Source organism: Erinaceus europaeus, chromosome 10, assembly GCF_950295315.1.
Source record: "Erinaceus europaeus chromosome 10, mEriEur2.1, whole genome shotgun sequence".
NCBI lineage: Eukaryota > Metazoa > Chordata > Mammalia > Eulipotyphla > Erinaceidae > Erinaceus > Erinaceus europaeus.
This window is the reverse complement of record NC_080171.1, coordinates 29,381,329-29,408,643: the sequence shown is the minus strand read 5'-3', so window position 1 is coordinate 29,408,643 and position 27,315 is coordinate 29,381,329. Positions and strand designations below refer to the sequence as shown.

The following is a 27,315-nucleotide window of genomic DNA, read 5'->3' as shown; positions in this document are numbered from 1 at the left end:
AGGAAAGACAACTCTGCTCTGCTGCTTGTGAAACTTCCCTGCAAGAGGGGACTGACTGGGAGCTTGAACCTCATCCTCACTCATGGTAACCTGTGAACTCTACTGGGTGAGCCTCTACCCAGCCCCCAAAATTGTTTTCCTAAATAATTTAACCAGTTTATATTTCAGTTAACAGTTTATATAAATTTTTTAAAAAATCAGTCATATTTGCATTTTGCTTTTCTGTTTAATAATCCTCACTTAGCACTTAGACCTTACTACCCATTTAAATAATAACACGCACTACCCTCATTCTCAGATACTGTATATGCAAATTGGCCTGCTCACTGAGATGTATTTGTATCCCTCAAATCAGTATTCTGCTCTTTGTGGACATAGGCTGTGCAGCCAAAATAAATAAATAAGTTGCCCAGCTCTGCAATCAGATAGGGTAAAATCTACCTTCTTGTTTTAACCCTTACACTAGAGACTATTTTATTAGTTGCTGTACATTTTGTGTTTCTGTTGGTGATTTCACAGATTATTTTGGTTTCCATGTGTAATGATATACCATTCAGTATTCTTTTGCATAAGAAGGCTATAATATGCTTTTGCACAAGAAGAAAAGTCTTGTAGAAGCTCAACCCTGTACTTATCTCAGCAGTAGGGAAGTACTGAATCAGTATTCTTTCTCTTCACAAAAAAATTTTTATTTATTTATTAATGAGAGGGATAGGAAGAGAGAGAGAAAGAACCAGATAGCACTCTGGCACATGTGCTGCCAGGGATCTAATGCCGGACCTCATGCTTGAGAATCCAACACTTTATCTACTGTGCCACCTCCCGCACCATTGAATCGGTATTCTCTAACTCGGTATCCATGACAAATTTATAGAACGTAACTGTTGTGAATGCCAAGAATCAACTGTGTATATATAACAAAATTGTGTGACAATTCCTGTCTGAAAGTCATAAGAAGTGTCAGGCTTCTAATCAGTTCATTTTACCTAATCTCTATCCATCTTTAGAACATACTGTCTTTTAGACTTACCCATGTTTTTCATGACATTTTTCTTACTATTTGTTCTGTGTTGCAAGAAATTTCTTCCCCTTTAAGGTAACTAGCTAACATCTTCCACCTAAATTTATAATGTGAAAACATAAATTTTAGATTCAGTTTCTACATGTCAACATAATTATATATTTGGGTACTTTTTTTCTTTTTTCCATCTTCCCTGTATTTGGATAGCCTCTTTAATAATAACTTTTTTTTTTTAAGCAGATAGTTTGATTTTTATGGCATGTGTATTAACTTGCAGGTGCTGCCTATATAATAATCACCAGGCTAAGGACTGTATTGACTCTTTTGTTACTCACTGTGTTCGGGTAAGAACTGCAATTTGAACCTTTGGATGCTTTAAAAATAGTGGGGCATAAATTCCTTCAGTACCAATTTGTGCTTTTTTTTTCCATTTTTGTATATTTTCACTAAGTAAATTGTAGATAGGCATCTGTGAAAATAGCAGTTATTTATGTTTATTTCAATGGACAAATAAGCTTTACTTTTCAACTTTCTGAGAAAGGATTATAACATCTCCCAGACACTTGTCTTTGTACTACCTTAATGAGCAGCTTATAATTCAATTGAAATTATTAATTTAATAAACTTTTTTCAAGTCTTAGGTAAATATACAAACTTGAAATGACTTCAGTTAATTATAAACCATTACTTAATTTTATAAGCATTTCTGTTGAAGAGCTCATTCAGACAGCTCTCTGGGGTTTAATTCCAGTTATCAAGTTGCAGGAAAGAGATATGGTATAATGTAAGAATAAAAGACAGATTTAATTTTGATTTATTATAAAATAGATCCATTTCCTTTTCCACAATCTTTAAAAAACTAATGTTAACACTCTCATGACCTACTAATTGACTAGCTATTAGAACAGATGACATAGTGGCTACATATGTATACAAATATAAAGTAAGATCATGCTTTTAAGTAAATTTGTAAGTCAGACTTCTTAAATCAGAGCACCCAACCACTTATCTATATTGTGAGACTAATGAATGTTTTAACAATTTATGTTAGAGAACCGTATAGATAGAGTAGAAATAGAAGTACCTTGGGAGTTACATTTGTCCCTACTCAGGTGTTATAATTATTAGGTATTTGGGTATATTTAAAGTAGCACAGAAGTATCAACTTGGAATTTTAACATTTGATGTGACAAAACAGTGAAGAAAGAGGGAGCCAGGCAGTGTCGCAGCAGGTTAAATGCACATGGCGCAAAGCGCAAGGACCGGCATCAGGATCCCGGTTCTAGCCCCGACTCTCCACCTGCAGGGGGTGGGGGTCGCTTCACAGGTGGTGAAGCAGGTCTGCAGGTGTCTATCTTTCACTCAGCCTCTCTGTCATCCCCTCCTTTCTCCATTTCTCTGTCCTATCCAACAACAACGACAGCAATAACAATAATAACAATGACGATAAACAAGGGCAACAAAAGGAAAAAAATGAATATAAAGTTTAAAAAAAAACAGTGAAGAAACTGTCCTTTTTATTTATTTTCCCCCTTTTGTTGTCCTTGTTTATTGTTGTTATTGATGTTGTTGTTGGATAGGACAGAGAGAAATAGAGAGAGGAGGGGAAGACAGAGAGGGGAAGAAAAAGACATCTGCAGGCCTGCTTCACTGCCTGTGAAGTGACTCCCCTGTAGGTGGGGAGCCAGGGGCTCGAACCAGGATTCTTAGGCTGGTCCTTATGTTTAATCCACTGCACCACCGCCCAGCTCCCAGAAACTACCCTTTTAAATTGTGAAAAGATTTCTACAAGTTGAAGGAGGATACATTGCCAGGTAAAAGCAAGTAATATGGGAGTAGGGCGGTAATGCATTGGATTAAGCGCACATGGCACAAAGCACAAGAACCGGTGAGAAGATCCTGGTTTGAGCCCCGGCTCCCCACCTGCAGGGGAGTCGCTTCACAGGCGGTGAAGCAGGTCTGCAAATGTCTGTCTTTCTCTCTCCCTCTCTGTCTTCCCCTCCTCTCTCCATTTCTCTCTGTCCTATCCAACAACGACCACTTCAATAACTACAACAATAAAACAACAAGGGCAACAAAAGGAAATAAATAAAAGAAAGAAAAAAAAAGCAAGTAATATAAGCAGCCACTTCTCGTTGTTAGATTTTAGTTTTGAATTCTTAAAAGAATGCCCCTGTATATCAAACATACATAGGGATGGTTCTAGCAGACATAGCATTTTTCACCCTCAAGCCAGATTTTGAAAACTTGGGATGTTAATTTTCTTTAGCAACAGGAAGTTTCACATTGACAGTTAAATTGTATGTTTATTGCAGCCATTCTGTAGTCTTATTCAGATCCATGGACATAACAGGGCTCGGCAGAGAGACAAGCTTGGTCATATCCTTGAGGAATTTGCTACTTTGCAGGATGAGGTAAGAACCAGCAAGTTGCTCAGTCCCTTCTAAAGTTAAGTAGCTAATATACCTTGACTAGATCTTTAAAAAAATAATCTTGAGAACAATATTTTGACTTTTTAACTTTTTAGTATGATAAATTTTCTTTTCACTTAAAATGTAATGACTACATATGCCAAAGAGTTTATAAAAAGAAACAACCCAAACTGAGAAATACTTCTTTTTTCTCTTCACTCTTTTGTTTTTGAGAAGTATTTACAATTCTTCTTTGATGATAAATTATAATTGTGATATGCAAATTATTTTTGTATTGAATTTATTTTATAAAGTGTGGTGTAATTCTTGATAAATTTGTGAACAACTGCAATATTGGTGATATCGCTAAAGACTTGAACACAATTAAATTTGTGTTTTGTTTTATAAAATGAATAACTTTCTAGTTTTAAAAAGATTGCTTTAGGCATGGGAGTCGGGCGGTAGTACTGAGGGTTAAGCACACGTGGCGCAAAGTGCAAGGACAATGTAAGGATCTGGGTTCGAGCCCCCGGCTCCCCACCTGCATGCAGGGAGTCACTTCACAAGTGGTGAAGCAGGTCTGCAGGTGTCTATCTTTCTCTCTCCCCCTCTCTGTCTTCCCCTCCTCTCTCCATTTCTCTCTGTCCTATCCAGTAACAAAGACAGACAACAATAACTACAACAATAAAACAAGAGCAACAAAAAGGGAATAAATAAATGTTTTAAAAATTAAAAAAATGATTGCTTAAGGTAAATAAATGTTACCCATTATGAAATGAGAAACTTAAATGTAGACCTAACAAAAAATGCATTTTGGAACATGAGTTCTTTAGGTGACCAGATTTTTATTTTCTGCTTATGCTGTTTTTAATTTTAAAAACAATTCTTTCATTGCCTTAAAAAGAAAGTTTTATGACACTTTTATTTTGATAGGCAGAGAAAGTTGATGCAACCCTTCACACTATGCTGTTGAAACAGGAACCCCAAAGGCAGCATTTGGCCTGTTTAGGTACCTGGGTTCTTTACCATAACCTTCGAATCATGATACAGTATCTTCTCAGTGGATTTGAATTAGAACTCTACAGCATGCATGAGTACTACTACATATATTGGTAAGAGAACAATCTGAATCAAAGTTATTGATGAGTTGGGTATGCAAGTCTGAAAGAGCATCTTAAAATATATCAGGGAGTGCTTTTTTTCATCTTGTAATATAACTGTGGTTGTTGTACCCACTTTCAGAGAGCAGCCTGGGAAGAGAAGAGGACTGGCATTCCACTCTCCCACTAGTAGCCACCACCCCCCCCACCACCACCGTTAGGGGACACTTAAGTGCTATAATACAATATCATTTCTTCAAACTTCCTCACCTCCCACACAATTCTCACATTCAAAGTGGAACCCAGTGTCACCTGCTGACCAACAGTAAAAGTCCAAACAGATGTGTAAAGCTAGGAAAATGCTGGTTGGTTCTTGAAAATCACATGGCAACCTGACACTTAACACAGACCCAAAGGGGCTATCAGAGAATTTAGGAAATACATTATTAGGACATTTAAATAACAAAACTCTCAATTTGGAAAAACAGATTTAGATTTGCTCCATAGGAAAATGGAAAATATGAAAACACCTATACGTTGTGAAGGACCCTTTGAATGTATTCCAGTGTTGGCTTAACCATGTGGAGAGAACATCAGGAATATAAGAACAAACTGACCACACTTTAAAGGAGGAGAAAGAAGAGTTTAAGAAAAATGAAGCATCTTCTCCAAGTGATTAAAGACTCTATTAGAAAAGCAAAGATCAGAATTGTAAGCATATCAGAAGGAGAGGAAAAGGAGCAAAAATCATATTTTAAAAAATTGGAAAATTTTCCCAAATCTGTGATATGGTCAGAATATGTAAATATTCTGGTTGCAGAACACCTGCATTTTTAAACCCAAACACACACACACCAAGATACATCATTGTAAAACTATCAAAAGTCGAGGACAAAGAAAATTGCAAGCTACCAAGGAAAAGTAACTTATAAAGACAGCATCGTCAGAGTTGCATCAGACCTCTTCAGCAGGAAATTGAGGGCTGGGATATGTTCAGGGTGTTAAATGACAACTACTAGCCAAACATAGTTCACGCTAGACTATTGTTCAAATATGAAGGAGCAAAAAACAGTACCAGACATACATACAAAAACTAATGGAGTTTGTCATGTGTTTGCAAGAGTTACTAGAAGTGCCACAGAGAAACAGGGAGCATTTCACTCTAAAAAAGGTTACAGACCATAGAACAGAATCAGAAACACAAGTATAGACAGACAACTTTAAAATATGAAAGGGGAGGAAGAAATGGCTAGATGCTGTTCAAGCAAAGAATGCTGAGACAAGAACAGTTTTCAAACGATTCTTTAAATATATATATATATATGTATATAATATATAGTAATCTTTATTTATTGGGTAGAGATAGCCAGAAATCAAGAGGGAAGAGGGAGATAGAGAAGGAGAGAGACCTGCAACACTGCTTTACCACTTGCAAAGCTTTCCTCTTGCAGGTGGGAGCCGGGGGCTCGAACCCAGGTCCTTGAACACTGTAACATGTGCACCCAACCAGGTGTGCCACCACCTGGCCTCTTAAAAAGACTTACATATATTTACATTCATATAGTCCTGCCTTTTTAAGTGATGTCATTTTCTCTAGTACTTTGTAATTTTTTTATAAAGTTTTTTATAATCTTTATTTATTGGATAGGACAGCCAGAAATAGAAAGGGAAGGGGAAGAGAGACACCAACAGCCCTGCTTCACTTATGAAGCTTTCCCCATGCAAGTGGGGACTGGGGCTTGAACTTGGGTCCTTGCACACTGTAATGTGTGCACTTAACCAGATGCACCACCACCTGACCCCATACTTTTTAATTTTTTCTGTTACTTTTTGTTTTTCTCATCCTTATGTATACTACCTTGAGTATTGTTTTGGTGCTAATCTTGGAAATCATTTTGTTCTTGTATTCCTTTACAGATTTCTGCCAGTATCAGTTCTTGTTACTCCTTCCTTTTGACTAACAACTACCTCCAGATCAGTTTAGTGAACATATATTTGATTTGTACACATGTAACTACCAAGAAAAATCTTTTAGAAGTTGTAAAATAGGGAGCCAAGTTGTGGCGAACTAGATTCAAGCCCCTGCTCCCCACCTGCAGCAAGAGGTTTTACAAGCAGTGAAGCTGGTCTGCAGGTGTCTGTCTCGCACCCTCTCTTGTCTCCTGTCTCTCCAGTTTCTCTCTGTCCTATTGAATAAAATGAAGGAAAAGGAAAAATTGTCACCAGGAGTGTGGATTCTCTCTCTTTTTTTTCTTTTTTCCTTCATGGTTATTGCTGGGGCTCGGTACCATGAATCCACTGCTCCTGGAGGCCATTTTTCCCAATTTTTTGTTGCCATTACTGTTGTTGCTGGATAGGACAGAAATTAAGAGGAGGGGAAGACAGAGAGGAGGAGAGAAAGAAAGACACCTGCAGACCTGCTTCACCGCCTGTGAAGCGTGCCCCCCCCCCCGCAGGTGGGGAACCAGGGGCTCAAACCTGGATCCTTACGCCGGTCCTTGAGTTTAACCCGGGAGGGAAAAAAAAAAAGTAAAATACAGTGTAGGGTCTTTGACAAAGTTTTGAATATAGTATGGCAACAAAAAAGGGAAAATTAACCATTTGTAATTTCTTGTAAGATTGAATGTTATCTTATTGGATAATAAGTTAAAAAAAAAAAAACTACCAGTGCAGGTTAATAATGTTATCTTATTTAGACATCTACCATTAGTATTTTTTATCTTTTAAGGTATCTCTCGGAATTCCTTTATGCATGGCTAATGTCAACATTAAGTCGTGCTGATGGCTCTCAAATGGCAGAGGAAAGGATAATGGAAGAACAACAGAAAGGCCGTAGCAGTAAAAAAACTAAGAAAAAGAAGAAAGGTGCTGTTGAATATTTTTAAATTTGAGAAATATTATTGGCATGCACATTAACATATCTCTTCCTCCAGAGCAGGGATCAGCTCTGGCTTATTGTGGTGTGGATTTGAATCTGGGAACGTTGGTGCCTCAGGCAGGAAAGCCTTTTACATAACTATTATGCTATCTCCCAGCCTGACATTAATTTCTATAAATAGAGAGCTACCTATGTCCTGTAGTGGATGAGTTAATCATTATATTTTAATTCTCACTGACCTTCTTCTCTTCAGAAAGTATGAGGTAGAAACAGTTCCAATATTAGTAATGCAAACCTTTTTTTTTTTTTTTCCTTTTACTCATTTGCTATTCCTTGTGTCAGAGGGCCTTGGGGCAAGAAGTAGGCAAACAACACAAAAGCAAAGATAGTTTAGTGAAGAAGACAGCAGGAGACATTTGATTATCTGACAGAAGACTGGCAGCTCAGGAGAGAAGCGTATCTGGATTGTGCTATTATAGTGAACACAGAAAGATGCACTTCCTCTGCTCCTGCCGCTGTCCCTACCCCTAAAGACCAAGAGGAGAAAGAAGTGTTTAAAAGAAACTCCTGTGGCAGGGCTGGGCAGTGGTGCACCTGGTTAAGTGCACTTAGTGCAAAGTGCAGTGGCCAGCATAAGGATCCAGGTTTGAGCCCCTGGCTCCCCATCTATAGGAGGGTTGCTTCACAGGTGAAGCAGGTTTGCAGGTGTCTCTCTGTCTCTCCCCTGTCAGTTTCTCTCTGTCCTATCCAATAAAATGAAAAATAGCCTCCAGGAGCAATGGATTGTATTGCAGGTACTGAGCCCCAGTGATAACCGTGGAGGCAAAGAAAGAGAGAGAGAAAGAAGAAACTCCTCCTCTATTTATTATCCACTCATGGAAGGGTCTGGATACTGCTACAACACTTAAAAAAATATTGTATTGCATTAATTAAGGTTTGATTAAGTGACTAAATTCAGAGTTGGCAGGAACATAGCTTATAGGAATTAACTATATGGGATTTTAATTTAGTAAACAAGATGGGAGAGCTTTATTATTCTCCTGAAATAATGCAGGTGGACAGAGGGATTATAGATGATTTTCTTTCTCATTCCAGTTCGTCCATTGAGCCGAGAGATCACAATGAGCCAGGCCTATCAGAACATGTGTGCTGGGATGTTTAAAGTAAGTTGTTAAAAGATGAGTGTTTGCTTTTTAGCTGCCTTATTACTGTGTAGTTTATATAATGAACTGTTTTCTGTGATTATTTCGGTGTTCTGATTTCACCTTTGTTTTCACTACTCATTTTGCTTGAAAATGACCTCTTTATGTCAAGTTGTTGGCATTGATTTAACAAGTACTTAAACTCTTGCTATGTGCCCGATATCCTTTACTGAGCTCATTGCAGGTTGCCAAGTCTAGTCAGATGTGCTGTTCTCAAGTGACTGATCAGTGATAGGTCAGGTGACATGTGTGTCACCCGGGTGATAAGAAAAGAAAGACTGCAGAAGATTGATCAAAAAAAGTTTATCGGAAGAGATTAGTTTTCAACTTAGTAAATATTTTATTAGGACAAGGAAGAGTGAGCTTCCACTGTAAATGGCTTAGCCAAAAGCAGGCATTTTTTTTTATTTAATTTAATTTAATTTAATTTTTTTAAATTCTTTATTGGGGAATTAATGTTTTACATCTGACAGTAAGTACAATAGTTTGTGCATGCATAATATTTCCCAGTTTTCCATGTAACAATACAACCCCCACTAGGTCCTCTGTCATCCTTTTTGGACCTGTATTCTGCCCACCACCACCACCCCAGAGTCCTTTACTTTGGTGCAATACACCAATTCTAGTTCAGGTTCTACTTGTGTTTTCTCTTCTGATCTTGTTTTTCAGCTTTTTTTTTCTTTTTTTTTTTTACTCTTTTTCCCCAGTAGGCATTTTTAAAAGAGTGAAAACCCTTCATTTGTATTTGGCAATTCAAGAATTGATCTGAGTGGCTAGGAGATAGCTACCCGAGTAAGGTGTGGCCATACCATGCACAAAGTCCTGCATTTGAGTTTCAGCATCACATTAAGGCACCATGGTGCCAAGGGAAACTCCACAGATGTTAGATGAGTGCTATGGTATCTCTTCCTCTCTGTCACTAAAATAAAAAGAATTTTTAAAAAGCAGCCAGGTGGTCCAGGAGGTAGCACAATGGATAAAACATTGGATTCTCAAGTATGAGGTCCCGAGTTCAATCCCTGGCAGCACATATACCAGATTGATATCTGGTTCTCTCTCTCCTCCTATCTTTCTTATAAATAAATAAAATCTTTGAACAAAAAAAGCAGCCAGGAAACAGTGGACATGTGCAAGGTAGCAGTCGTGCTTCCCTGTTCCCTTTACCCCCCGCTAAGTATATTTGAGGCAGGGTATATTCAGATACATAGAAACATAACGTGAACTTCAGTTTAGAAAACAGGGCCTTTGCTTTTCTTATAGAAGTGAAGAGGGCTGGCAGGTGACATACCTGGTAGAGCATACATGTTAGCATGCACACGGGCCTGAATTCAAACCCCAGGGTAGCCCAAGGAAGTGCCTGCATCCGAGGGAAGCTTCACGAGTGGTGATGTGGTATCTCGTGTGTGTTCTCGTACGCGCAAGCACACCTAGTTATTTATTTTGAATAAACACAGAAGTTGAGAGGAGAGGGAGAGAGACCTACAGCACTACTTCACAGCTTGTGTCACTTTCCTTCTGCAGGTGGGGGACAGGGACTTGCACCTGTGTCTTTGCACACTGTAATGTGTGCACTCAATCAAGTGCACCACCACTTGGCCCCATCTGTCTATTTCTCACCCTTTATCTAGAAGAAAGAAAAATATGGCTGCTCTGAGTGGTAGAGTCATGTAGGCAGGCACTGAGCCCCAGCCATGACCCTCGTGTGGGTGGGGGGAATCCATATGCTTGTTTCTTCTGAAGTCTTCAGTACCACTGATAAGTGCACGAGGCACCAGAGAATACTGTGCGTGATTCACTAGGAAAAGGGGTCACATATTCAACATTGGAACTGGAGGATTTTTGTATTAAAAAAAAAAAAGATACCATATAAATGAATACTAAAGTTAGTTTTTTCCCTTCCCGTTTTGGATTTCTGAACCCTAAGTTGTTTTAATTATGCTTAAGTAATTGTTACCTGCTTTCTATACTGTGTCAGTACTAAATGTTTTCTTTTTTCTATTGATACCATTTTGATTTCTTTTTTCCCTTTAGACTATGGTAGCATTTGACATGGACGGTAAAGTCCGAAAGCCTAAGTTTGAGCTTGATAGTGAACAAGTCCGATATGAGCACAGATTTGCCCCGTTCAACAGTGTGATGACTCCACCGCCTGTGCACTACCTGCAGTTCAAGGTAAGCCTGCTCATAGAAGGAACTGAGGTATTTAACCACAGATATCTTATGAGCTACAATGAACGCCTGTGACTGAGGCAAGATGATAAAATAGTGGCTTTAAATAGTGTGAAAATGACTTGACTGGTTTGGTTGTACTGATCACATTAACAGTTATTTTAAGTATAAAAATAGTAGAGTGTATTGCACCAAAGTAAAAGACTGGGGGTGGGGGGGGAAGTACAGGTCCTGGAAAAGGATGACAGAGGACCTAGTGAAGGTTGTATTGGTATGTGGAAAACTGAGAAATGTTATGTATGTACAAACTGTTTACTGTCGTGTAAAACATTGATCCCCCAATAAAGGGGAAAAAATTTAAAAAGTATAATAAAGAGAGCATATAGAGACTGAGAAGTGACTGGCATATAGGAAGAACTAGGGACCTATGCTAAGCGGTTCAGTGTCTATGAATGAATACCTGGCCAGCGTAGAATTCTTTTTTTTTTAAATTTATTTATTTATTGGATAGAGATAGCCAGAAATCAAGAAGAATGGAGAGATAGACAGGGAGAGAGACAGAGAGACACCTGCAGCCCTGCTTCACCACTTGCGAAGCTTTTCCCCTGCAGTTGGGGACCAGGGGCTTGAACCAGGGTCTTTGCACATTGTAACATGTGCACTCAACCAGGTGCATCACAACCCGGCCCCCAGTGTAGAATTCTTTAAGCAAGGAACTCTATAGAGATTGCCATATTTAAAAAAAGGTTATAGGGAGTCGGGCAGTAGCGCAGCACATTAAGCGCACATGGCACAAAGCAAAAGGACCGGCGTAAGGATCCTGGTTCAAGCCCCCGGCTCCCCACCTGCAGGGGAGTCGCTTCACAGGCAGTGCAGCAGGTCTGCAGGTGTCTATCTTTCTCTCCCCCTCTCTGTCTTCCCCTCCTCTCTCCATTTCTCTCTGTCCCATCCAACAGTGACATCAATAGCAACAGTAATAACTACAACAATAAAACAACAAAGGTAACAAACGGGAATAAATGTTTTTTAAAAAGGTTATAAATAATGGTATTTCTCCTCTTTTAGGAAATGTCTGACCTCAATAAATATAGCCCTCCTCCCCAGTCTCCAGAACTATATGTGGCAGCTAGTAAGCACTTTCAACAGGCAAAAATGATATTGGAAAATATCCCAAACCCAGACCATGAGGTAAGACACTTGTCACAGTAATTTAAAGGAAAGATTTGTAAGCAGAGGGTAGATAGTGTAATGGTTATGCTGGGAGTCGGGCGGTAGCACAGCTGGTTAAGCGTACTCGGCACAAAGCGCAAGGACTGGCGTAAGTATAATGGTTATGCAAAGAGACTCTTGTGCCTGAGGATCCAAAGTCCCAGGTTCACACCACCACCACTACCACAAGCCAGAGCTGAGCAGTGCTCTGGTAAAAAAAAAAAAGAAAAAGAAAAAGAAAGAAAGGAAAAAGAAGAGAAAGATTTGTAAAATCTTAGTATTTCTTTAAACATTTTTTTTATTATCTTTATTTGATAGAGACAGCCAGAAATCAAGAGAGAAGGAGGTGAGAGAGAGAGAGAGAGAGAGAGAGGTAGAGAGACACCTGCAACACTGCTTCACCACTTGCAAAGCTTTCCCCCAGCAGGTAGAGCTTCCCCCTGTGGGTAGGGGATAAGGACTTGAACTAGGATCTCTGTGCATGGTAAACTGCATTTTCCTTTACCTAAGAAGTTAGCCCTTGCTTTTCTTTACAAAGCTAACCCTTGCTTGCCTCATTCCCCACTTTGATGCTCAAACCCTTTTATGGTCATAGAGCATCCTATTGGCTTATGGGTTTATTTTTTTTTTTTTACATTTCCAAGTTAATAGTTTAAAAATATGAAACACTTCAAATTTGCATGTCGTTCTTGCGCAGGGGCCATGCTAATCTTCTCTGTATTGTTCCAGTTTTAGTATGTGTGCTGCCGAAGCGAGCACAGGTTTATGATTTTATAACATCATCACATACGCATTTTTTTTTTAAACCATGGCTTTGGTGAGACTGCAGACAGACCTTATAACCAAAGGGACTAAGCAAGGTAGGATCAGGTACGTCCCCACATTTCGAAGATCTTAAGCTAACCCTTGCTTGCCTCAGTATTAGTAGTCCATCATAGCAATCCAGGTCAGAAATGGCAGTAGCGGGAGTCGGGCTGTAGCGCAGCGGGTTAAGCGCAGGTGGCGCAAAGCACAAGGACCGGCATAAGGATCCCGGTTCGAACCCCGGCTCCCCACCTGCAGGGGAGTCGCTTCACAGGCGGTGAAGCAGGTCTGCAGGTGTCTATCTTTCTCTCCTCTTCTCTGTCTTCCCCTCCTCTCTCCATTTCTCTCTGTCCTATCCAACAACGACGACAGCAACAATAATAACTACAACAATAAGACAACAAGGGCAACAAAAGGGAATAAATAAATAAAATAAATATTAAAAAAAAAAAGAGAATGAACCTTGCTTTATAAAAAAAAAAAAAATGGCAGTAGCAGTGAAAGTGAAGTAATTTTACATTCTCAGGAGCAGAGTCATAGCTCACTGGAAAAGCATTGTGTAACCAAGGTTTGAGACCCAGCACCACATGCGATTGCCTTGGCAGCAGCCAGCAAGTGTAGTACTCACACTATGTCTCTTCCTGTCTCCCTATTAGAATGAAAACTTCTTCCTGGGAGTGGTCAAATTACAATACATGTGCAAGGCCCCAGATCCAGCAACAACAGCAAAAAGCTCATGTTTTCTGTATTTTGAGGTCATATCAGCAGGATTGATTGTGAGCTAAGAGAAAAAAGAGTTAAGGATGACTTCACTGTTTTGGGCCTGAACACCAGGATGGGGGAGTGGGTCGTGTAGGCAAGAGGACAGGTGGAAAAGGAGCTGACAGAGCGGTGGTTTACCCATTGGATGTCTAAAGGGATGTGTGAGAGGAAGCATTACTTCCTTTTAAAAGAGAAATGCAGTTTTTCATTCCTTTGTTACTCATGAGTTCAAGTGAAACCTTTTAGACAACTGGTAGTCAGAAATAATGACAGTTAACATATAAGGTCAGGCTTGGTCCTCAGCTATATGTTGACTTACTTGATCATTAGCACAAGTTTTTGCAAGATAGTTGAAATGATTATATGTTTTTTTACTGATGAAACTGAGGAACTGCCAAGTTAGAGAACTTGCTAACATTTCAAAGGTGGCACAGCTGCAGTTTGAAAGTGGCCAGCATGACTCCATGTCCCATCTATGCTGTGTGCCCTTGGCAGGAGTTCTTTTAGTGAAACAAAGATACAATAGATAGAGCTTTCAGGTTTTCCAAATGTACTAAGAGAAGAATGAAGTCTGCTCATGTTTTCAAATTCTCCCTAGCAATATCAACACATGAAAATGTTTCAGTCTGTACTGCAAAAGCATTGTAACTATAAATTTTATATATTGATAGTATAATGTCATTCTTTGTCTAGGTCAATAGAATTCTAAAGGTTGCCAAGCCCAACTTTGTGGTTATGAAGTTATTGGCAGGTGGACACAAAAAGGATTCTAAGGTAAGTGCATTAGGGGAAATAAATGGTCTTACAGGGGGCTAGGTGGTGGCACACCTGCTTAAGTGCAGACATCACACATTGTGCAAGGACCCAGGTTCAAGGCTATGGGTGTCTCTTTCTCTTTCCCTCACTATCCCCCCCCCCCCCAGTTTCTGTTGATTCTATCCAATAGTAAATGAATACATTTTTTTTAAACGGTCTTACATTATGGTGAAACTTTCAGTAAGATATGGAAATAACATTACATGGTCTGGGGAGTGGTGCAGTAAATAAAATGTTGGACTCTCAAGCATGAGGTCCTGAGTTCAAACCCTGGCAGTACACATACAAAACTGATGTCTGCTGGCACAAGGATCCCGGTTCGAGCCCCTAGCTCCCCACCTGCAGGTGGGTCGCCTCACAAATGGTGGCACAGGTCTGCAGGTGTCTATCTTTCTCTTCCCCTCTCTGTCTTCCCATCCTCTCTCAGTTTCTCTCTGTCCTATCCAACAACGATGACAGCAATAACAACAACAGTAAACAAGAGCAACAAAAGGGGGGAAATGGTCTCCAGGAGCACTGGATTCATTATGCAGGCACCGAGCCCCAGCAATAACCCTAGAGGCAAAAAAAAAAAGAAAAAAAGGTGATGTCTGGTTCTTTCTCTCTCCTCCTAGCTTTCTCACTAATAAAGAGAAAATGAATTGGAAATAACATTACCAAAAACAATTGAAATACAGGCCTATGAGATGGTGCTGCTTTGACATGCGCACAACCCAGATTCAAGCCGTCCCCACCGCAGTGAAGGAAGCTTTGGTGCTTTGCTCTCTTACTCAGTCTTCTCTCTCTGACTGACTCTATCTGAAAAATTATAAAACAGAAATTGTAGAAGAGCTCCAGCAGCAAGATATAAATTAACCACAGCATATTATTTTGCTTTGAACTTTAATCTGTGAGCCATAATTTTCTAAAATCTGCTCTTCTGTTCTCCCTTCTCTGTATCAGTTACTACGCGACTTGGGGATAAAATATAGAAGGTGTGTGGGGCGGGAATAGATAGCGTTCCTGCTGCTCCAGAGTCCCAGGTTCAGTCCCCCGCAACACCATAAGCAGAGCTCAGCAATACTCTGATAAAAAGAATAGATAAATGGTATGGAAACAGATGGGTTCTGTTAGAAAACTGATGAGCATTCTTAAAAAAATGTTTACAGGGACAGGGAGGTGGCACTTGGTAGAGTGTATATGTTGCGTACGGGCCCTTCATCCCCACCTGCAGGAAGAAAGCTTCACAAAGCAGTGCTGCAGGTGTCTGTCACCCTTTCCCTCTTCAATTCTCTCTATATACACTTTTTTATGTTTTTAATTTTTGCTATCACTGGAGCTCAGTGCCTATGTGATAATTCCACTACTCCTGGTGACCTTTTTTTTCTTTCTTTTAGAAACAGAAATGGGGAGTGGGGTAAAGTGACAAGAGAAAGATACCCGTAGCACTACATCACTGCTCGTGAAGCTTCCTCTCTGTTATGTGGGAACCAGGAGTTTGAACCCAGATCCTGGCGCATGGTAATGTGTGCCACCACCTGGCCCCAGTCAATGTATTTACTAAAAATCTTCATAAAGCCAAATCATTTGTCACTCCAGGTTTTCTCCTAGCTTAATGGTTGCATCATTAAGCCAGTTTTTAGATATCTTTTGTGCTGCCTTTTCTCTAAACTTATCTAAAATTCTAAAATTAAGACATTTTTATTTTGTGTACTGTCTGAGCATTTATATTGTAGTTATCTATCCACTTTGTGGTTTGGTTTTGTTTTTTATAGGTTCCTCCTGAATTTGACTTTTCTGCTCACAAATATTTTCCTGTTGTGAAACTTGTTTGAAAAAGACTAAAAATGACCATGAAGGGACTCTACTTTCAGATTCTACTTTTAGAGGATCCATCCAACAGTCTTACCACACAACATGAAATGAAATGGATTTCTTGGATTTTAAAGAATACTTTTAATTTGACAGCCTTAGATGATGTGAATGAAACTGCTGTTTTAAAGTGGTTTACTATGTTCCATGGATGAAACTGGTCTTACTGAATGCATTGATGATGAACGTTACATGGTTTTATTACAGATTTAATCATAAATCATTTTTTATGAATGATTGAGTGAAAATAGTGTTTGTAAAGGTTAATAAATTTCTTGACAAAAATGACTACCGGAGATGAGAAATAGTAGCACTTTATTAATACATGTTAAGAACTGAAGGTGTTTATCTTTGACATTTGAGTAATTCAGACACACATTATCCAAAAGAAGTTTCAGATTAAATGATTACACTATTGTATGGGGTTTTCTCGGATTACATTTAAAAATTGGACGCTGGGGAGGTAGCATAATGGCTACGCAAAAACTTGTGCCTATGATCCCTACTTCAATCCTCAGCACCACCACAGATCAGAGCTTAGCAGAGCGCTGGTTAAGTAAATAGGCTGGAAACCAGCACAGGGAGGCTATGTGAGGACTGCAGAGAGAGAGAGAGAGAAAGAATGATTAACAAGATTGTAGGACAAGAGGGATTTAATTCCCACCACCCACCCCCTCCATTAGAAGGTTCCCTATTCTTCATCCCTCTGGAAACATGGACCAAAATTCTTTATGAGGTGCAGAAGGTGGAAGGTCTGGAGAACACTGAGCATGGATATTGGCAGGTGGGTTCATACCCCCCAGCCTGTTTCCATCTTTCCCTAATGGGGTAGGGCTCTGGGGAGGTGAGGTTCCCGGACGTATTGGGGAGGTTGCCTGCCCAGGGAGGTCACGATGGCATTATGGTAGCATCTACAACTTGTTGACTGAATACAAAGCAGGACAAATTGTTTATCAGGAACCTAAAGGTAAGAACAGAGCATGTGGAACTAAGGGTATTCGTGTGGAAAGAAGCTAGGAAGTCTATTTTAGGTATATTAAAAGGGGCCCATGACTTTAATAGTTTTTGATTGAGTACCATAGCTAACATGCAAGTGGGCTAAAAGTATTGTCTGGGAAGATGGTGTTAGAGTTGAGAATAGGATAAGAGAGCTGGGTCACGGTAGAGGAGCTCCCAAATTTGAAGTATTTACCGTTAACTGTAAACCCCATTGATCTGACCCAGGGCCCATGTCTGTTCATATTTAGCACAGGGGCCTGTGTAACCTCCACACCCCTGTCAGTCTGAGCTCACAGTCCATGGTCACAGCTAGGAATAGTCTAGGCTGCACTCATTTCACAACCAGTATTGGAGTGGCCGAGTAGCCTGACCCAATCTCCCTTCAGACTGGGGCAGTCACTACCATTGCTATTCTACACTGAGGGCAAGGTAAGGTCCTGGAGAGGCCCACAAGAGGAGTTATGATGTTCCTGATGGAAGTGACCAGTGATAGTGGAGAGAGGGATCTATTAGAGCTCTAGGCCTATCGTATCTATGTGGGAATCCAAAGATTCCCTGAGGAGAGCCTCAGATAATAGGGTGGCCTGGTAGTGACCAAAAGAGCCATCATTAAAGAGCCATCATGTGCCAGTCTCTCACCCTCACCCAGTTTTTGTAGTCCATACTTAATCTGACAAGGTTAGATTTACAGTGATTGAGGGAAGTGAAGGAAGAGGAGAGGAGCTAAGCCTAAGTAGGAAATATTTGACTTAAGTACATTATGGTATGTTTTTTAGGTATTTCCACTTGCTTGCTACACTGAGTTTTGAATCCACTCAGTGCAGACTATTCCGTACTTTTACTTTAAGGTATATATTTCCCCTAACTACCCTAGTCTATATCTAGGTTCTGTGACTTTGTTAGGAAGTGTGCCACCTGAAATGGAACTAAGGCTTCCTATGAGCAAGGAAAGATCTCACCAGTGTTGGAGCTGGACAGTTGACATCCAAGGCCTGGAGTCTCTGGACACAGTCCAAAGTGAAACATGTCGAGGTGGCACTGGTTGCGTTGATTTGGTTGAGGTCAGCAGCTGCAGTATCAAACGGTGTGGATCAAGAGAAGCATGAAGGGAAATGAGCAAAGCCCAGAGGTTCCAGGACTGAGAGAAATAGATTTTTTTTATTTATTATTATTCCCTTTTGTTGCCCTTGTTTTATTGTTGTTATTGATATCATCATTGTTGGATAGGACAGAGAGAAATGGAGAGAAGAGAGGAAAACACCTGCAGACCTGCTACACTGACTGAAGTGGCTCCCCTGCAGGTGGGGAGCTGGGGGCTTGAACCGGGATCCTTACGCCAGTCCTTGTGATTCACACCAGTTGCGCTTAACCCATTGTGTTACTGCCTGACTCCCCAGAAATACAGATTTTAAAGAGAATGAGGAAGGCTCCTTGCTGTGTTAACAGTTTCATATGATTATTACCATAGCCATTTTATATCATGACATCTTGGTCTGTACAACTATAAAATTGATGTTTTTAACCTTTTTAAATATACTGTATAGGAACAGGGAAGAGAAGTAGACATATAAAAAAGTATTTCATTTCTCAGTAATCACACTGAATAAACATGTTTTATCAGTCTTTATTAATGATTTGAAAAGGAAAATCAACCCTAAGATAAGACACAGGTTGGACAAGGAAGTAGGTAACACCTTATAAAGCTACCATTACATACCCATCTTCAGCTGCTTTTTCTGGTTGGAAAAGCTTGGCTTGCTAAGATTATTAAACACAACATTCGAGTTGGAGACCCTAATCTAATGCAAAACACGGGTCCTATCTTCAGTGAATGTCAGGGTGCACGCAGTGAGTCCTCTCAGTCTGAGGTCAGACACCTGGCTGTACGGCCAGAATGAGCTCCCCAACTTCTCTAGACCCCGGCTCTCTAAAACCAGGGCTATACCAAATGGCCTCATTCCCTGCATCTCCAGTCCTGTGGCCCCAAATGTATTCTAGTAAGCACAGCCTCATAGAAAATAATGTGACTTCGGATCACAATATTCCAGTCACTGTCATTTGCAAGACTGACCAGCGTCTATTTAGACACTAAGAACCAGCTTGTATCAGACCTGATGTCAGGCATCAAGGTGAATTATGATCCAGTCATTTACAGGTTAACATTTAATTTTCAAATCAGTTTTCTAACAGTCATTTATCACCAGCTGAATGTAAACAGTTACTGCTTTTCTAAGTATTCCCAGTTTATAACACTGTATCTCCAATGTCTAGCTTCTAGATGTTAAGTAGGCAGTTTGTCCACCCAACACCGGCCCCAGTGCTCTGTCGACTCTGCTTCAGGTGCCCACATCAGCTCTGCTTTGGCCCCAGTTGCATCGAAAGTCTGATTTACTTGGTAATAAAATTTACTTGGCTTTTCTTGGTAATAAAAATGTATTACCAAAGATTTTGCTTTGCTATACCACATATTAAGTGAATATAGATATGTATTCAAATGACAAGTAACTTTAAACTGTTCTACGTTAATGACAAGCATTTTATACAAGTCAGGTGTCATTTGTAACTCCTGCACAAAATCCTTCTGCATTAAGACTTGTTTAACTGTTGCTAGTGGTGTCTGTATTAACACAGTCAGTGCTCTGGGTGAACCTATAGTGGTTCACAGGAGAACATCAACCAATAGTCAGTTCAGTGCTGACCTGGAAAAAGTAGAAATAACAAGCTGGTATTCAATCCATCACTCAGCAAGGCTTGATGAGAGAATTTTCTCCAGAGGGAGCCAAGAAGGCATTAATCCAAGATCTCTAAGTGAGGCAGATCTTTGCTTCAGAACCTGCAGGTTTTTATTTATTTATTTTTCAACAAAGTTAGACTCCTGAATAAGAAGCATCTTTGTCATTATACTTAAAGAACTTGTGTTCTAATATTTTTGGTCTTGATCTTCCCATGAAATACCTATTAGCCAAAGAATTGAACAAACATTGACATCTTGGTGTAGACACTTCAAAAGTACCCCCCTAAAAAGTCTACGCAGCATCTCATTTTCCTACATAAAGCACATACTAAAACTCCACAAGAATCATCTTTATATTAAGTTCATTTCACAGTATTCAGTCCCTCGTGAGTGTTTTGGTCAGTTCAATCCTGACATAAAATGTGGGGTTCCAGTTTGATTCATTGTGTGTGATTCCTCTTTCCATGCTGATCAAGTAAATGTATCATGTTTCTTTTCTGATTTTCAGTGTTAAGGACTGAAAAGGAAAAAGAAAAAGACAAAACATGTTGAGAAACCAACCCAGACAAGTCCCACTGAATATCTAGAAAACTGTCACAGAAAGGATTGTATCTCTCGTAGTAGTATAGCGGGAGCTTCATTCCTACTCAAAGACTGCAGGGACCATAGGTATGGTCAGCAAAGTGCCATGAAATAAAGCTGTGTAAAAACTCTTCAGTTGGGAGTCAGGTGGTAGGTAGCACGGTGGGTTAAGTACACGTGGCGTGAAGCACAAGGACCAGTGTGAGGATCCCGGTTCGAGCCCCCGGCTCCCCACCTGCAGGGCAGTCGCTTCACAGGCGGTGAAGCAGGTCTGCAGGTGTCTTTCCCTCTCTCTGTCTTCCCCTCTCCATTTCTCTGTCCTATCCAACAATGACGACATCAGTAACAATAAAACAAGGGCGGCAAAAAGTAAATATTAAAAAAAAAAAACTTCAGTTTAAAATTGTACAATAAAGCTTCATTGGCCTACAGAACTGACAGTATAAAATATACTGTCAAAAAATTTTTAATAGGGGCTGAAGAGACAGCATACTGACTATGTAAATAACTTTCATGCCTGAGGCTCTGAACTCCCAGATTTAATCCCCAGCACCACGATAATAAGAGATGAACTCTGGTTTAATTATTTTATTAAAATAATAGAGACAAAAAAATGAACGGGAAGGGGGGAGAGGTGAGAGACACCCACAGCTCTGCTTCACTACTTGTGAAGGCCCCCACCACCACCACAGGTAGGGACGGAGGGCTTGAATGCAGGTCCTTGTGTTCTGTAATGTGAATGTTAAACTAGATGCACCATCAACTAAGCCCTGTCAGTATTCTGGTTTAAAATAAAAAACTGGGGGACCCAGGCGGTGGTGTACCTGGTTGAATGCACATATTAAAATGCGTAAGGACCAGGGTTTGAGCCACTGGTCCCCACTTGCAGGAGTTCTGAAGCTTTGCAAGTGGTGAAGCAGTGTTGCAGGTGTATTTCTGTCTCTCCCCCTTTCTATCTCCCTTCCCTCTCAGTATCTGGCTATCTCTATCCAATACGTAAATAAAAATTTTCATCAGGATGCCTGTGTTTCTTCATTCTTTCTCAAAGGATAGGTTAAGAACAGTCGAAGCTATCTTTCAAGGTAAGATCTCTAAAGAGCTTTGGAGGAGCAAGAACTGACTAAAGTCATCAATGGCAGAGTGCTCCCTGCTGGAGGCGTACTCAGTTACTGCCGAGTACATGAGAATTGGGATTGTATCAAAACTTTTTTTTCCCCCAATCTCTCTCTGCCCCACTCCCTCTCTCCACTTCTACCTCAAAAAAGTCAGCCTGGAGTAGTGAAGTGTCACAGGTGACAAAAGAAAAAAAAAATTAGCAGAGTCAACCTCTAGTACAACTTAGTTCTCAAAGACTCCTCAGAAACTTCCAGCTTACAGTTAAAAAAAAAAAAAAAGGAATAAAACAATGTGTAAGGACAGTCTCCAGAAACAGGTCAATACCCACAAAATATTCAGACGTTACAGTAAAAAAAAAATATATATATATATATATATATATATATATATATATATATATATGGGGGCTAGGCAGTAGCACACCTGATAGAGCACACATGTCACAACCCTCAAAGATGTGTCTGGGTCCAAGCTGCTGGTCCCCACCTGCTAGAGGGGAAGTTTCACAAGTGGTGAAACAGTATTGCAGGTCCTTCTCTCTCTCTCTCTCTCTCTCTCTCTCTCTCTCTCTCTCTCTCTTCCTTCCTCTGTCTCTGTGTGTGTCTATCCCTCTCCCTCTATCTCTACACCTACTTCCCTCTCAATTTCTGTCTCTATCCAAAATAAGTAATAAAATATTTCTTAAAAAAAACATGCAATACAAAGTAAATCTAATATTTATATATTTAAAGAAATAAAGTGTTCGAGAACACAAGCAAGAAATAAAGATTCTAAAGGATTGTAAGGTTAAAGGGCTAAAGGGGAGAAAGCATAATGGTTCTACAAGACTTTCCATGCCTGAGGCTCCTAGGTCCCATATTCAATCCCTGGCCCCACCATAAGCCAGAGCTGAGCAGTGTTCTGATCTCTCTCTGTATATCTCTTATTCCTTAAATTAACAAAACAAAACAAAAAAGGCAGAAGGGTGGTATCTGAGCAGAGGACATTACCACAGCACAGAGGACTGCATACTAGATCCACAGCACTACCAGTTGCCATAGTTCAGCAGTGTTAAGGTAAAAACAAACAAAAAATAACACTGAGAGTTGATTTAAAATAGAGTATAAAATTAAAAGTAAGGTATAGATTAAAGAACAGCTATGATATAGCTACAGGAAAAATTTGTGAATACAAAATATTTTTGAAAAATTATTCTGACTAGAAACCAGAGAGGCAGAAATGGAAAATATATATTTAAAAAGGGACCAGCATGAATGGAAAAAGATTGATGTGTCTAGTCGAGTTTGAGAGAATCAAGTGCAAGGGTAGATAGCATAATGGTTATGCAAAGAGCCTCTCATGCCTGAGGCTCCAAAAGTCCCAGGTTCAATCTCCTGCACCACCATGAACCACAGCTGAGCAGTGCTCTGGTAAAATAAATTTAAAAAATAAAGATAATTTAAAAATTAAAAAAGGAATCAAAATGGGAATAGTTCAAAGAGATTAAGATTTTTCCAGAGACATGTCTTGCAAGATAAGTATATATATGTATATATATATATATAAATATTCAAGTATAATATATGTTATGTATGTGTATATATATATATATATATATATATATATATATATATATATATACTATTATAAATCCTAAAGAAACCAATGGAACAGAAATAGAAAGTCCAAAAGTGGACCCAAGTACATATGGGAATTTAGTACTCGATAAAGGAAGTTAATTTGGATAAAGAGCACTATACCTCATACCACATATCTAAAAAAAACTGAATGAACCACAGCTCTAAACAGAACATACAAAAACAGAGGAAGAAAAAGAAATGGAAAGATGGTAGGTAGCTCCTAAGCAAAGCAACTGGTAGCATCAACGGCAACTATGAGGAGTGGGGGCCCGGCAGTGGCAAAGCAATCCTAGTGAAACCCTTGTCTCTATCTACACCTGTGCGCTCGATCTTTGTGCACTGTAATGTGTACTCTTATCAGATGTGCCACCTCTCAGCCGTGAGTGCTCTGTTTTGAAAGAGTGAGAATAAGAGAATGTGGCTGAGCAGGTAGAGCACAAGCCTTGCATTCAAGAGACACTCAGACCTGGCACTACATGTAGCCAGGCAGTGGGGTGGTCTCTTTCTCACAAAAAAAGCAAAATTATAAACAAAACTGGAATAGAAAACACCAAGAATCTGATAGACAAGCGGATGCTATAAAAGGGAACTAGGAGCCCCTCATGATATTAAAACTTGTGAGTGTGTGAGCTTTGGGGGGCAGGGGCTCCTTAAAGAATGGCAGCTAGTAATACATGTGGGAGATTAAACAGCGTTAGATGAACTGCCATTTAGGAAGCATTTTCAATGCATAAAAAGTCACAACAACAAAAAGGAGGGAGCATGAAATAACTTGGATAGCGCGCTGATTTGGCACGTGCACACCCAAGGCTCAAGCCTGCCCCCCCCCCCATTGAAGGAAGCCTCAGTATTGTGGCCTCTTTCACTCCTTCAGCCTCTGTGTCTCTATCAACAGCAACAGGGAGGGAGGGAAGCCTCAAGATAATATAATGGCTAAAAGGGAAAAATGGACTTTGCCATGGAAAAGTCACCATAAGGGGCCGGGTGGTGGCGCACCTGGTTGAGTGCACATCTTACAACGCACAAGGACCTGGGTTCAAGCCCCAGTCCCCATCTGCGGGGGGAAAGTTTCACGAGTGGTGAAACAGGGCTGCAACTGACTCACTGTCTCTCTCCCTCTCTACATCCCCCTTCCCACTTGATTTCTGCCTATCTCTATCCAATAATAAAGGTAATAAAAAATAATAAAATAAGAGAGAAATCATCTTAAGTTGCCATTACCTGCCTCCTGGTGTAAAGCAAGAAAACAAAACTATGGCTACAAAAACCCAATCACAAAGAAACAGAAAACTCCAGAATCTCCCACAGCCTGATGGCCTGGATGCTTCTAAAATCTACTCACATGCAGCCCTGGAGGTGGCACAGTAGCGAAAGTGCTAGACATGCAAGCATGAAGGCCTGAGTTCAATCCCTGGCACTGCATATGCCAGGTGGCACTCTAGTTCTCGCTCTCCCCTCTCCTTAATACATTTTAAAAGTTCAAACTAATTATAATTAGTATTTACATGCTACTATACATAAGAGCCTGTTCAGAAGCTCCATGTAGATCTTAAGAGTTCTTTGGTGATGTATAGTGGTCAAATGATGATTTAACCATTTTTTGAAAAATCTCTAAATCTCACAGAAGACAAATCCTGTTCAGGCCTCACTCTCCCTCCACTGGTCCTACATGCAAAGCTTCTGAAGCAAGGGGAGTGTCTTTCAAATGATCTTAATGATACTATTGTGGGGATTCAAAGAGGAAATGAACCCCACCTGTCGGGGGGGAGCTCACTTCACAGGCGGTGAAGTAGGTCTGCAGGTGTCTTTCCCCTTCTCTGTCTTCCCCTCCTCTCTCCATTTCTCTCTGTCCTATCAACAACAACATCATCAGTGACAACAATAATAATAACCACAACAATGATAAAAACAACAAGGGCAACAAAAGAGAAAAAAATGGCCTCCAGGAGCAGTAGATTGGTGGTACAGTCACCGAACCCCAGTGATAACCCTGAAGGCCAAAAAAAAAAAAAAAAAAAAGTATAAAGCATTGGATTCTCAAGCATGAGGTCCTGAGTTCAATCCCTGGCAGCACATGTACCAAGGTGATGCCTGGTTCTTTCTCTCTCCTCCTATGTTTCTCATTAATAAATAAATAAAATCTTTTTTTTAAAAAAGTATACCTATGTATTAAAGGCTATACTGTAAACTACTAACTCCCCAAGAAAATTTAAAAAACAAAAATAAAAACAGAGGAAATGAAGACCCAGCCTAGACATTACCGTTTATGTTTCTGTCGTCCCCTGTGAGGGCTGCCTGCTTGTCTGTTTCAGATTCTGCCTCGTTTTCTTCCAAGTTGTAGTCATCTCCACCTCCCGCTCTTTGTAGGTTTCTCTCTGTAAAATCAGCACACAGGAAACAAGTTACATCATTTCTCGATGTCACAGGAACACCAGAGCCCAGGTACTGGGGCTATTCTAAGCAGTTTAACAACCAGCTTTTTGGCCCCTTTCAGAAACAGCAGGGACATGAGCATGTCAGTACAGAGACCTTGTGGGAATTCTCTGGATGCTAAACTGCAACTAATGATCCATATAAAACACGCTTCTGAAAATTACAACGACCATGCACAAGGACCCAAGTTCAAGCCCCTTATCAGGGGAGGGGGAGCTTCACAAGCAGTGAAGGAGTGCTACAGGAATCTGTCTCTGTCTCCCTCTCCCTCTCCCTAACTCTCTCTCACTCTTTAATTTTATTTATTTATTCATGAAGAAGATAGGAGAGAGTAAGAAAGAACCAGATATCACTCTGGTACATGTGATGCTGGGGACTGAACTTAGGACCTCACACTTTAAAGTCCAGTGTTTTATCTACTGCGCCACCTCCTGGACACAACTATGGGGGGGTCTCTCGGTATCTCTCTCTCTCTCTTTCTCCCTATGTACCCATCCAATTTCTCTCGGCCTCTATCAAACAAAATTTGAATTAAAAAAAAAAAAGGAAAAAATGGCCACCAAAAGTAATAGATTGGTCATGTAGGCATCATTCTCCAGTGATAACCCTGGTGGCAAAATAAATAAATTTAAATTAAATAGAGAAAAAAAAGGGGTGGGGGGTCTATGTTCCAGGCTGAGATGGAGAAATTAATCCGACAGCTAAACCAGTCCTGGTTTTTAGAAGCAACAGCCAGCTCTGGGTTAATGGAAGGCATTACTGGTTTTGGAAACAACAGGCTTTTAGTTCCTGACAGCCTGAAAATAGCTCCTCATTCCCGAGAAGCCAATGCAACGGTTCTTGTGAGCCAAAGGAGAAGAATCTTCCATTCTGTATCCCAAACAAGAGCGCTCATTTCTACCTCCATCCCTGGAGACCAGCCACTGGAAAAGGTCAGGAGGAAACGCACCAAGAGACACATTCATGAGGCTTTAGCATAAACAGTTCATAGATGTATAGACATAAGTAAACACCTCCCACTCACCCTCCTTTTATTGCATGCCTGCAGAAGTCAGCTCTGGTTAGAGCTCCCTGAACTCAAAGCCTGGGGTAGAAATCAGCATAGATGTGGATTCAAAACCCCAGCCACTACGTGGGAGAACCACACAAGAGGTGAGCCTTCAGAAGTGGTGGAGCAATGCTGAAGTGTCCCTCCTCTCTGTCTCTACCTTCCTCTCACTACCTGGAAATAATAATAATAATAATAATAATAATAATAATAATAATATCCACTGAAAGCAGTGGAATCACAGACATGAAGCCTCAGACAAGTCCTGGTGGCTAAATAAATAAATAAAATAAAATAAAGTGGTCCACCTACTCACATAACACTGGCAGGTAATGCCTGTGTCAACTCGATGCTGAGCATCCAGCTTAAATCCTGTGCCTGAACAGCACTCCCAATTCCATGGGGAAATTCTGTCTGAAATTGCAGTGGCAGGAAGTGAATTCACTGCTCTTCCCTCCTCATTAAATCATCATTCATTTGTTTCTGTTGGGAAGTTGCTGAGGCGTGGCTACAACTCCTCTTCATTCCCACTCAGTCCCCAATCAGGTCCATCATCCTTAC

General features: G+C 40.2%; 2 protein-coding genes and 1 non-coding gene across 8 annotated transcripts in view; 1 reads left to right on the top strand and 2 right to left on the bottom strand.

The window, feature by feature from the left end:
• Positions 1-16,511, top strand: part of NAA35 (N-alpha-acetyltransferase 35, NatC auxiliary subunit) — a 58,521-nt gene extending 42,010 nt beyond the window's left edge. For both annotated transcript variants that reach the window (XM_060199484.1, XM_060199485.1), the window contains 9 exons: positions 1,299-1,365; positions 3,337-3,435; positions 4,366-4,544; positions 7,261-7,397; positions 8,506-8,573; positions 10,644-10,784; positions 11,847-11,969; positions 14,250-14,330; positions 16,127-16,511. In XM_060199484.1, coding sequence (XP_060055467.1) covers positions 1,299-1,365; positions 3,337-3,435; positions 4,366-4,544; positions 7,261-7,397; positions 8,506-8,573; positions 10,644-10,784; positions 11,847-11,969; positions 14,250-14,330; positions 16,127-16,186 — 955 coding nt within the window. In that variant the 3' untranslated portion in view covers positions 16,187-16,511. The remainder of the gene's footprint in view (positions 1-1,298; positions 1,366-3,336; positions 3,436-4,365; positions 4,545-7,260; positions 7,398-8,505; positions 8,574-10,643; positions 10,785-11,846; positions 11,970-14,249; positions 14,331-16,126) is intronic.
• On the bottom strand, positions 12,645-12,749 carry LOC132541030 (U6 spliceosomal RNA). The gene has a single exon (XR_009552224.1). It is a non-coding gene; the product is annotated as a U6 spliceosomal RNA (small nuclear RNA).
• A 2,319-nt stretch (positions 16,512-18,830) lies between the features above and the next one.
• The window catches only part of GOLM1 (golgi membrane protein 1), a 61,536-nt gene continuing 53,051 nt past the window's right edge, over positions 18,831-27,315 (bottom strand). For 4 of the 5 annotated variants that reach the window (XM_060199490.1, XM_060199486.1, XM_060199487.1 and 1 more), the window contains 2 exons: positions 25,535-25,648; positions 18,831-20,473 (listed from right to left, as the gene is read on the bottom strand). In XM_060199490.1, the coding sequence (XP_060055473.1) occupies positions 20,397-20,473; positions 25,535-25,648 (191 nt within the window). In that variant the 3' untranslated portion in view covers positions 18,831-20,396. The remainder of the gene's footprint in view (positions 20,474-25,534; positions 25,649-27,315) is intronic. The other variant, XM_060199488.1, reaches the window with a different exon arrangement.